The sequence below is a fragment of the Excalfactoria chinensis genome, chromosome 9, assembly GCF_039878825.1.
Source record: "Excalfactoria chinensis isolate bCotChi1 chromosome 9, bCotChi1.hap2, whole genome shotgun sequence".
Taxonomy (NCBI): domain Eukaryota; kingdom Metazoa; phylum Chordata; class Aves; order Galliformes; family Phasianidae; genus Excalfactoria; species Excalfactoria chinensis.
Genome location: NC_092833.1, coordinates 13403045 through 13414399, shown reverse-complemented (window position 1 = coordinate 13414399; position 11355 = coordinate 13403045). Strand labels below are relative to the sequence as shown.

The window sequence follows — 11355 nt, the reverse complement described above, 5'->3', positions numbered from 1 at the left end:
CTCAGCAGTGCCTCTGCCTGCAGAGTTTGACAGAAATTGCTGAAAGTCGCAGGGGGTGCTCAGTTGACATTTCTTAACTATTATTTCTTCTGTACTCCAGCAGCGTCTAATTGCTCATTCAGAGCCTGGGCAGTTTCCACAGTCCATCTCTGCATAATTGCTACGTGCAACCAAGTATTCTTTGTCTGCACAATTACACACATCTGAGAAGTGCAAAGTCCAGGGCACCACAGCCAGGTGCCAGGCGTACCTCCGTGAGTCTCCAGTGAAACCTTACTCCCTCTCACAGACCATGCCAAAGTTGGGCTTAGGATGAACATATTAAAAAGGGAAATGCTTGAATGTGCCCAGCCTGGGTTGTACAGCCACTCAGTGTGGTGTTGTTTTCACACCGCCTCCATCATAATTTGGTTGTTCTGTCTGCAGACATCGTGTTTCTCACAAAGGAGAGCTGCTAGCTGGCTAGCAATTATTTTGCACTGAACATCCCTCCCCCATTCTTGAACTAAAATAGTGCCTCTGCTATCACGTCAGCTCTGAACAAACCCTTTGCTGCCTCATAAATGATCAGAAAGGTTGGGCAGCAGGACTACTTCAGGTCGAGCCTCCCAAAACAACTCCAAGAGAACGTCTGGGAGCACAGCTCTCCATGTTAGTTCTCATCAACACCATCAGTTTCATCTTTCTTAGCTGAAAGAAAAAATTTAGTCGAACATTCCACTCCCATTTGGAGACGGATAAAATTTACCTCAAATCTGCTCAAACTCTGCAGAAAATAACCCTTTGAAAAGCGTGATCTTGGAAGATCTAGTCTTTTTGTCAGCGATAAAATGTGGTTCTTGACACAAAATCCTTTCTTCTATGCAATTTTCTTGTAAGCTTTACCACTGATAGTGTCTACCTGGGAACATGGAAAAAGCAGCTTGACCTTGTTGCGTTCAAGCTGTGCTTACTGGAGTTTGATGAAAATCTGCTTAGTGTTTCACATATCCGCTTTAAAATTCTTTCATGCTGATCAGGTTTTGGGTTGTTCGCTGTAAGCAGGAGCCCAGGTTCAAAGGTAGCCTGGTGTGAAAGTATAAGCTTTGTGTTGAGAGAGCTGCAGGGTACATGATCTTAGAAGCAGCCTTTTATCATGCAGTGAGCTACTCTGTCAGAAAATTTACATCTAACTCCTTTGGCCAGGGCTGGCTTCAGAGTGCCTGGAATGCTGCTCTATGAGTGGAGTGATGTGTCAGTGTCCCTAACTTGCTCCTGCAGGAGCAGGGGATGTCCTGCACACCCTCTGCCTTTGTTCAGTAGGGGAGGAAGCAGCACTTATTCAGGCAGTTCTAGAAGTCAACAGAACTGAGGACTGCATGCAGCATGCCCCAGCCCTGGGCCTTGAGTCTCTTACACTGCATTTCCTATCAGCTAACTGAAGAAAAACAAGCAAATGCAGAGGGAATAAGACCCACCACTAAGAACATACAGAGATTTTTAATAGCACAGCAAATATCCCGGCAATGGCCCATGACAAGAAAGGATAACACAGGCTTGTGTGCATCCTGAGTGTGACAGAACTGTGCACAGAAGGTTCTTGGTAGCCATGCTTTGCTTTGGATTTCATTCCTATAATCTGAAAACGAGGAAAGAAAATGATGAGTTCTTGCTCCTATAGCCTGCTATGGCAAAGCTATTTCCGCAGTTGGAATTACACGGTGCGTGTTCTGACCATTTGATGAAGGTAATTTAAGAATGTGTTGGGCCCAGGTAAAATCTAGCATAGCTACCATTGGGCTGGGTTGTTGTTGCTTTGTTGGCACAGCGTCTCTATGGCAGATGTCCCTGTGCAATGGCAGCGGTAGCATGGAGGGAGAAATGATCCCTTTAAATAAGAAATTAACCCTCTCGTTGAGGGGCGACCAGATACAGTCTGTGGGCTGACAAGAGTTTGACTCGCTCAGTTCCCTCAAGTGCAATTGATTTCTGCTCACAGAAGAAAACGTTTGCAGAAGTCCATTAACGACACGGGGCTCAGCTCTAGCCGTGCACTTTTGCGGGTGCAGAAGTGCAGAATCACAGAATCACAACACACCTGAAGTACTTACACTGACGTGTATCTGCATATTGCACAGGAGAAACGCTTACGCAAGCAAAGTTTGTGCTGCAAGCGTTTCTCATTGCTAGCTCCTCGTCCTTGCTGATGAGCACGGACCGACCCCGAAGAACAGCGCAGCCCGCTCCCGAGCCGCTGTTCCCGTGCAGCCGCTTAGCCCGGCCCGGCAGCGGCCCCTGGCGGCACGGCGCTGCTGCCGCCGCTCCCTCAGCGCTGCCGGCTGTGTTGGAGCGCACGAAGCCGCCCGCTTTTTGGACCGCTTCGCCACAGAGCGGGCCTCAGAGTCCTCCCGCCCGCCAGGGGGCGCTGCTCCCGTTCCTTCGCTCTCCCTTTGCCCCCGGCCTCTCCTAGCCAGCACTACGCACGTGCGTTGCCCTGTGCTCACCCTTCCGCTTCCGGCCCTGGCGGAGGTGGCGGCATGGAGCGGGAGTTGCTGCGCCAGGTGCTGAGTTACCACGGCCCGTCGCTGCTGGCCTTGCTCCGCTCCGAGCAGCACGACAACCCCGACTTCCGCGGGCTGCTGCCGCCCCCGGGCACCGTCTTCGAGCCGCCCCGCGGGGCCCCCCGCTCGCCGCCCGCCTGGTGAGGGATCGCAGGGGCGGTTGGGGGCGGCGGGAGAGCCCGGAGGGGCGCGGGGCCGTTCTCAGCTCGTTGTCCTCCCTCAGGGCCGAGGAAGATGCGGAGCTCGACGCCGAGATACAGCGCTTCATCGCCAAAAAGGCGGACCTGCTCTTTGCGCAGTCCTGGAAACCCAACGGCCCTATTGCCGACAACATTGAGGAGAATGAAGGTAAGGGCCAGTTCCTGGCTCCACAGAGCACCGCCCAACCTCATGTCTGCGGCAGTGGTCGAACACTTGATGAACTCCAGCAGCTCAGGGCTGTGCCCGCTGCCCCGGCACTGTAACGTGCCCACCGCCCTCGGGGGAGGAACCTTCCCCTCATTCCCAGCCTCCCCTCCCCTCCCTCACACAGCTCCTCGTGTTTCCTTGGGTTCTGCTGCTGTCACCAGCGAGCAGAGCTCAGCACTATTTCTCCACTCCCCTTTAGGAGCTGTGGGCTGCATTGAGGCTTTTCTTCTGCTCTGGGCTGAAAATACCAAGGGACCTCAGTCATTCTTTATATGTCTTGTTCTCTAGACCCTTTCTCCTCTTTGCAGTCCCCCCTTAAACTCTTTCTAATAGGTCTATGCCCTTCTTGTATTGTGGTGCACCAAACTGCCCACAGTGCTCCAGGTATATTTAAAAGCCCAGTTAAAATTTTTGCTTTTACATTTTCTAGTCCGTGCATAAACTTTTGCTACCACAAATGAATCGGGTCTTAAAGCATCGTGCTATTTTGAAGTATTTTATGCTTTCAGGCTGTAATTTGGTCATTTTGGAACTGTGAACGTCTCCTGTGTTGCAGAGTATTATGCTGTGATGCCTCCCCTGGAGCAGTTCATGGAGGTTCCTGGGGAAATCAGGAGAGAGTTATTTTTTCGAGACATCGAACGTGGAGACATCGTGATCGGGAGGATTTCTTCCATTCGTGAATTCGGCTTTTTCATGGTGTTGATGTGCCTGGGAAGTGGCTTTATACGGCAGATTGATGACTTACAAATCAGTGTAAGATTTGACTGATTGCTTTACAGGCGTGCATTGATCTTGCATCTCATAATGCAGTGGTGCAAGTAAAGGCGAAGCTGTGCTTTGGGACAGAGAGTGGTAATTGAATTAGTGGACAATTCATGGTTTTATGATGCTTTGCTGAGTCAGCAAGCACTTTCATTGTGCTCTGTGCACAGAACGTGTTACTTGAGAGTGGAAAAGTTCATTGTTTATGGGTTTGTAATTTGTAATTTGAACCAAGCCATGCATTTAATTATTAGGAGTTTCATGTGCGTGAAGATTAAACTTATATTTGTCTGCCTTAATTTTCTGGAGCAAAAAACCCTTCTGGTTTTGCTCAGATGCTTTTGTGGAAGTATCTGTGCTGGCTTGGTTATTGTTAGCACATGTTTTGCTTCAGGGAGGAAAGAGCTCCCATTTTTAAGGAAGTTCATATACTCACAGAGTGTTCCTGCTTTGTACGCATGTGTGTTGAAAGATCGTAGAGCAGATAAAGTTGAGGCTTGATGGCAATAATATGGAAAATTCTGTACTGCAGCCAACTTAGCTCTGTAATTACACCTTGTTTTTGTGTTATTCCTGCTTTGCTGTGTTGTAGGCTCTTTGTCCACTGAGAGATGTGCCTTCTCAAACCAACCATGGAGATCCTTTGTCTTATTATCAAGCTGGAGATCTTATTCGAGGTAAGTAGCTGCAAGTGTAAACGGGAATCTGTTTCACTTTTGAGACCTCCTTTCTGCTTTATCCTAACCTGTATTGTTTCTGTAGCGGCTGTTAAGGATGTCGATCGATACCACGAGAAGATCACATTATCACTCTACAGCTCTGCTCTTCCACCCAATCTTTCTAGTTCAAAACTGGGAGTAATTAACTCTGAGGACTTGCCCTTACATTATAGGTAAGAGTATATTGTCCAGGTTTTCTATTTCTATTTTCTATCAGGCTTCTTATTTTTATAATGACTCTGGGGCTGAAATAGTAACCGCTTTAAAGTTTACTTTGGTGGGAAGGTCGTAGCTGTCTCTGCCACTTTCAGTATAGCTAAATGGTAGCAGAATTTATGCCTGTAAAAATAAGTGACTTGTAAGCAGTATTAGGTGTCAGTATGGGCACACATCTTCTGAAGCTAATATTTAGTACAGTATCCATCTGTGATGTTTTGTGTACACTGGTGCTTTTTTAAGGCGAAGCTTGGAAGTTGCAAAAACAGGAGAGACATTCGAGGAGGTTTTGCATCGTTCCCCGGGATTTGCAAATCCATCATTAATTGAATATTTAACAGAAAAACTAGGGATAAGTGAATCAAATCCACCATCTTTGATGAGAAGTCTTCAAATGTAAGTGATTTTTACACCGTTCCTATCCTGTAGCTTTGTTATTCTAATCCCAGCATAGACTTGAGTGTAAGTCGTAGACCACTGATACTTCAGCCATTAATAAGTACAATAAATGTAATGTGAGCCTTCCACACATAGATGTATGTATGTTTTGATATCATACACCCCAAGGTAGATGTGCACATGATATCTATAGTTTTATATGTGCCGTAGCCATGCTGCAATCTTACAACAGTTCAGGAAAAGTAGATCCAGAAAGATAACAGTTCCTGACTGAGGGAGGGATTTAATGCGTTGTAAAAGTGATAGTTAAGCTCATTTGAAACGCATTACGTATCATCATGTCTGTGTTATAGAGTTAAAAGGCAACTCTATGTTCTTTTTTTTCATATTTTTATTATTTTTAAAGGAAAAATATTGATGAAGAAGATTTTGCTCCTGCACTGAGGAAAAAGCAATCTGAATCTTGGGCCCTGAATTGGTACGCACTGACTGTTTTCTTTTCAGAGGATATTGTAAGACTAGGTTAGGCTACAGCTTGTATTTCCTGAAGGAAAATACCCGTTGGACCAATTTTTGCACAGTAACACTTCAATTTTTTGGTTGAAATTCTTCTTTTGAATTTACTGCATGTTCGGGGGGGAAAAAATGGGGATGAGTAGTTATTGTTTCTGGATTCTATGCTACCAAAAGCAGTGCTTTTCTTATAACAGTTGTGTTTAGCAACTGCAGTTAAATGCATGAAAGATCACTTACAATGATAAATATCTTAAATCATGAATAATAGTGTCTAAAGAAAGCTCTAAAATTTATTGTGTAATTTACCTTCCAATAAGTTAATTGCTTGCATGGAACACCAATTTCTGAGCTATTGGCAGTAGAAAATGTGTAAGCTAACCATAACAATGCTTTTATAAATCTGTTTATCTTAGTGTGAAGGCAGGGGTTGATTGTTTTAAGGACGGGCGCCACGTGGAAGCCATGAATGAGTACAACAAGGCTTTGGAAATAGATCCACAGAACGTTGAAGCGTTGGTAGCTCGTGGAGCTCTGTAAGTCTGCTTGTTTCATTGAATTTTCAACTTTGTGGAAGAAACACTTCATTAAAACCTGTGCAATGTTTGTGTTGTTGTAGGTATGCAACAAAAGGAAGTCTGAACAAAGCCATAAGTGATTTTGAAATTGCTCTAGAAAACTGTCCTACGCATAGGAATGCAAGAAAATACCTTTGTCAGACACTTGTGGAAAGAGGCGAGCAGTAAGTGTCGTTAGCACTGTGTTTCTGTTCATCTGTGAACAGTTTTTCTTACAGTAGTTTTTAATATGTCCCTGCTTAGGGCACAGTTTGCCACCCGGCCTTCCTGGTTGTTTATATGTTGGAAATACACCTGCCTGTGGGTTTGCATTTTCTGCTCTGTCCTAGTTAAAATCTTTGCAAAATAGTCAAGATTTAATCCTTGATGTCTTTTCACAGGCAGGGTACCAAGCTTGATTAAAGTGTTGTGAAATGGCTGTAGATATTCCCATATACATAGGAATGTTGACTGCTCCTGTGTATGTAGGAATATGTATATTCTCATATGTCTCTATATATTTTTAAGAAAGTATTTGTATCAAGATCATGCTTTGTTAGTTCTGTGAAATATTTGTTAGCCTCTGCAACAGAGGAATTAACTTCTGAGTGCTCAGGGAATGGATTTGTTAGCATCTGCATTAAGAAGAGACACATTATTTTTGAAGCTGGGTTTGAAATTATACAGAGTATTATGTCTAATGATGATCAGGACGTGAGGAGATAATGTGTCAATTACTGTTTTGTTTTTGTACTGATATGGGATGATTGGTGGTAGGGAGGGATGGAGGGAAATAGTAGCAGTGCTACCATGCAAGTAAGAAAGGCTGTCCAGAAAAGAAACAGCCAACATAAAACTGTCAAGTTGTTGTGTATGTGCTGTGTATACAGTTCTTAGCTGTGTGTGCTTCATCGTTTAAATGTTAGGTTGGAAGAGGAAGACAAACTAATGAACGCTGAGAGTTACTATAAAAGAGCCTTAAGTTTGGATGAGACTTTTCAAGAAGCAGAAGAGGCCTTAACAAAAGTCCGTAAGCGTATACAGGTGATTCTTTACTTTCTCTTCATATAATTAAATGACGATAAATATCAAAAATCCTTTTAAATCTTTTGAACAGAGAGGCTTGAAATGGATGGTTTGTCTTACTCTCTGCTTCCCTTCTCCATAGTAAATCTTTTATAGTGAGCATTATGGCTGTACCTACCAGAAGAGAGATACCTCTTGACGACTCCACTGTTTTGTATGGAATAGTAAAGAAATGCCAAACAGTGGAGATGGGAAAAGAGGATAAAACCCTTAACCTTAGCTAAAAGCAGCCAAAGGTAGCTTGCAGGAAGATGGCTACAGGGCAGATCTGTAGGTGATTTAAAGGAAAAGAGCGGGCTGGGAGGATGGACAGATGATTTTGGAAATGGCAGCTTTCTTTTCTTGTATCTTTTTCCTTCCTTCCCTCGCACACAGCGTGTTTCCCAGGTGAGCCCTGGTTGATCTTTTGACTAATCTGTTTGGTTTTTTGTTTGTTTGTTTTTGTTGGTTGTTTTTATTTCCTTCCTCGTTTTCCTTTCATTTATCTCCTTTACTTGTGTTGTCTTCCAGAGAGGATCAGAGTAAGGTATAGCACTGAGGAACACACTTGGTGTGTTCTGTGCTTCTGCATATAATGAAGTAAAGAGATGAAGGCAGATGGCCTTAGTTGACACTTCTTCAGTTGGTGAAGCCATAATGCTGACAGGTCGTGTTGAGAGAAGGGGAAGAGGAGCTATAACAAGCTTTTAATAAAACTGAACTGCACTGTAGATAAACAGTGCTCAAATATCAGTAGATATTTGCAGTAGAAAGATCTCAGAGTCTTGGTAAAAGTGAAGAATATTTGCAGCAAATAGGAAATACTTCATTTTCTTTTAGCATTTTTCTGGTATTACAGTGATTGATGCAGCAGGTGAATGCAATGTTGGCTATTGTACACGTAGCTTTATCTTCTATTAAGGGTTTCCTGTATTATATCTGTTACGACTATTGCTAAGTTTGCTGCTGTTTCTGAATAGAGCAGCTCTTTAGGGGTGTAGGCTGCAGAAGTCTGATCCTTACGAGATTCTAATGGGCTTGTCTGATAATCACAATCTTGCATTTATATGCATTTGAGTATGTAGTTCTGATGCTATCGCTGTTGTGTTAGAATGGCTGAAACAACACCCACGTGTGTTTTCCTGTAATACTGATTATGTGTTTTTCTTCAATGCATTTTCTTCTGAATTGGACCGTTGTTGCTGTATCTGACACCTGGTGCTGCTCATCACCAACAAACCCTTGGAACATGATTTCTTACGTAAACTATGCATCAAACTGGTCTGTGAAATTGATACAAAATGGTTTGTATGCACACATGGCCAACTTGAACATGTTTTTACCATGGGCTCTGCCACACTTCGCTTGTAAACTCCAATAACAATATTTCCCCTCACTTGTAAACTCCAATAACAATATTTCCCTTCAAACCTCTTTTTTTTTTCTCTTTTTTCTTTCTTTTTTTTCTTTTTTTTTTTGTTAAATCTTCCTGCTCTTTTTCTCCGCTTTTCTAACATTGTGTTTTTCTTGCACCTGCTCTCTATACCCTTCGGGCTGTGTGTTTCGTGCTGTGCTGGATCACGGGTCCACTGCAATGGTTGGTCAAATACATTTCTAATGGATCAAAAAACTGCGACGTGGTCATTAACAAAAACCTGATCGTAACAATGGCCAATGCCAAACTTCTTGTTAATTGTCCATCTGGGAATCCTGGTAAAACATCCCTGCTGTAACTACATATTTGAATGGGGTTGGGGCCGCGGGGAATAATACCTGTGTTAACACTTTTAATGAATTTTTTTTTATGATGTTTGGGTTGAAAAAAGAAATCTTTGGAAATGAGGGAGAAACAAGCTGCAAAAGAAGAGAGAGAGAAGGAAAAGCAAGTAGAAACAAGTGCAGAAAAATTGCGTAAGCTTTTAAAAGAGGAAAAAAGGTAACCTTGTTATATTCAGTACTGATTCTTGACCATATTAAGCCAGAATGTGAGCTCTTTTTTTTCCAATTAAAGAAAGCCCCCCAAACCAGTGAGCTGCAAACCAGTAAGGGGCCTGTTGTAAATATTCATGTTTCCAACAGCTAAAGCACAAATTAAGTGGATAAAAATCTCAGTGCATAAAGCAACCCAGTTCCATGGTTGTGTCTCAACCCAACCGTGTGCTTTTAATGAATGCTGATGAAAAACAAGCTCTGACACGAGCAGTTTATGAAATTAAGCCATTATCTGCATCCTAACTGTTATTGTTTCAACACTGGCCATTGAATAGGCCTTATGATTTTAAAAAGAGCAGTGGTTGCAGATAAGGCCACATACAACCAATTTTCCCATGAACTGTCTGATGGTAACATTTGCTGGTACTGCAGCCTTTTATAGAGGTTGTGTGGAACGGATGTCTGTGTACACTTTGTATACATGGTACAGTATTTGTGAAGCACAGTGCCGTATCGAACAGGAAGGACACCTCATATTGCAGTGCTTAGTGGATTTAGTCTGCATTCTTTTGGTAAAGAAATGACATTTTAAAGTGTCTTGCTAGGTCAGGCCCTGTTTCTGCTCATGCCTTACCATCCAATCTCAGCCAGACTATGCGAAGTGCAGATGCTTTCTAGATAAAGTGTTTGCCTAATGCTGAAGATAACCTCACAGGTTAATTATATTTTTAGGTTGAAGAAGAAAAGGAAACGATCAACTTCTTCCTCCTCCTCTTCATCCTCTTCTTCATCCTCAACTGATTCTTCATCAGATACATCGGTTTCTTCCTCCTCTTCCTCTGATCACAAGAAACGGAAGAAAAAGCATCGGAATAGATCGGAGTCATCCCGTAGCTCCAAAAAACGCTCTTCCAGAGCGTCCTCACGTTATAAAGATCAGCTTAGGAAAGAGGAGTGGTGTTCACCTCCAGCCGATACCTCCGCCTCCTTCCTTAACCAAAATTTTGAAATGGAAAAACTGCTGGAGGGGCAGGACAGCTTAGTGTGTCCAAAATCAGAGGTAAGAGAGAAAGACAGACGCTGTTCTCTGTCGAGGACTTCAGGTGATGATGAAGACACTTTTGGAGGTAGGTCTGAAGATTCGAGAGATTCTTTTAGTTCCAAAACTCAGGCAAGTACTAGCAAAACTGAAAGATACCATAAAACAGATAGATTTTTCCCCAGTAGAAGGGGATATTCAGGTTCATATTATAAGTCGGGTGATAAAAGCAGGATGCATTACTATAGGAGATCGGATTGGGATGCAGAAGGGAGAAGAGAACACTATAGAAAGCATGGCTGGGGTCAGGACAGGTATTACACATCGCCAGCAGGGTCTGACTATTCTGGCAAGTCAATGGGAAAGTACAGATCGTATTCTAGCACTCCTTTACATGAAGGTGATAAACGTTATGACAGTGATAGGTGTGAGTTAACTCAGCATGAAAATGAAAGCAGGGGTAAGAATAGGGAAAGAAGTTACGAGGAGACCAATAAAACAAAGGAACCAGACGGGGAATCTACTTTAAATGATACAGGACAAACAGAAGGCGGCACTAAAAGAAACCTGCCCCAGAACTTAGTTAACATATTCAATCAAATTGCTGAGTTTGAGCGGGAAAAAGGAAGTAAGCAGAAGAAACAGCAAAGTACATAAGGAAATGCTTTCTGTTGGATGTAGTTATGAATTTTTATCTGGGTATCTCTTGAGGAAACATGCACGTGAAAAATGATGAGCGGAATTTCTTGTCTTGCAGAATGTCAAAGAGTTCTTAAGGTAAAGATTTGTATGGTGAAAGGGATGCAATGATACCTTACATAAGATATCTATGATTCTTTAAAATCAGATCTTCTTATGCTCTCAAGATGTTCTTGTACAACATGCTTGGTGTGATGGAATGAAATCGTTTGATTCTCTTGGACTGCAGCTGTGGAACGTCCACCAAATACACACTTGAACAGCAGGAATTTGTTTTTGTTTTACTTCCCCCTGGGATACAATTGACTATTTGCATTAAGCTTTAACTTCCTGCCACTGAAGGTGGAAAACTAAATGAAATTCGTATGCCATCAACGTATATAACTCGTTTGGTCAATAAATTTTCTTAATTTTGTGTCCTGGTTCTTGTTAATGTCACTGGGCTGTTTGATGCAGGTGCAGTGGTTATTTTATGTGCAGCTCTAGTGAACTGAACCCTCCAG

At 42.9% G+C, this 11355-nt stretch overlaps 1 protein-coding gene across 1 annotated transcript; it reads left to right on the top strand.

Moving 5' to 3' along the window:
* The first annotated feature begins 2480 nt into the window (after positions 1-2480).
* TTC14 (tetratricopeptide repeat domain 14) lies at positions 2481-11267 on the top strand. The gene is made up of 12 exons (XM_072344759.1): positions 2481-2680; positions 2764-2888; positions 3505-3704; positions 4306-4390; positions 4476-4605; positions 4892-5044; positions 5454-5525; positions 5977-6096; positions 6180-6302; positions 7044-7161; positions 9009-9118; positions 9847-11267. Exons 1-12 carry the CDS (start codon positions 2517-2519, stop codon positions 10808-10810), a joined length of 2364 nt encoding a protein of 787 aa, XP_072200860.1. The 5' UTR covers positions 2481-2516; the 3' UTR covers positions 10811-11267.
* The last annotated feature ends 88 nt before the right edge of the window (positions 11268-11355 follow it).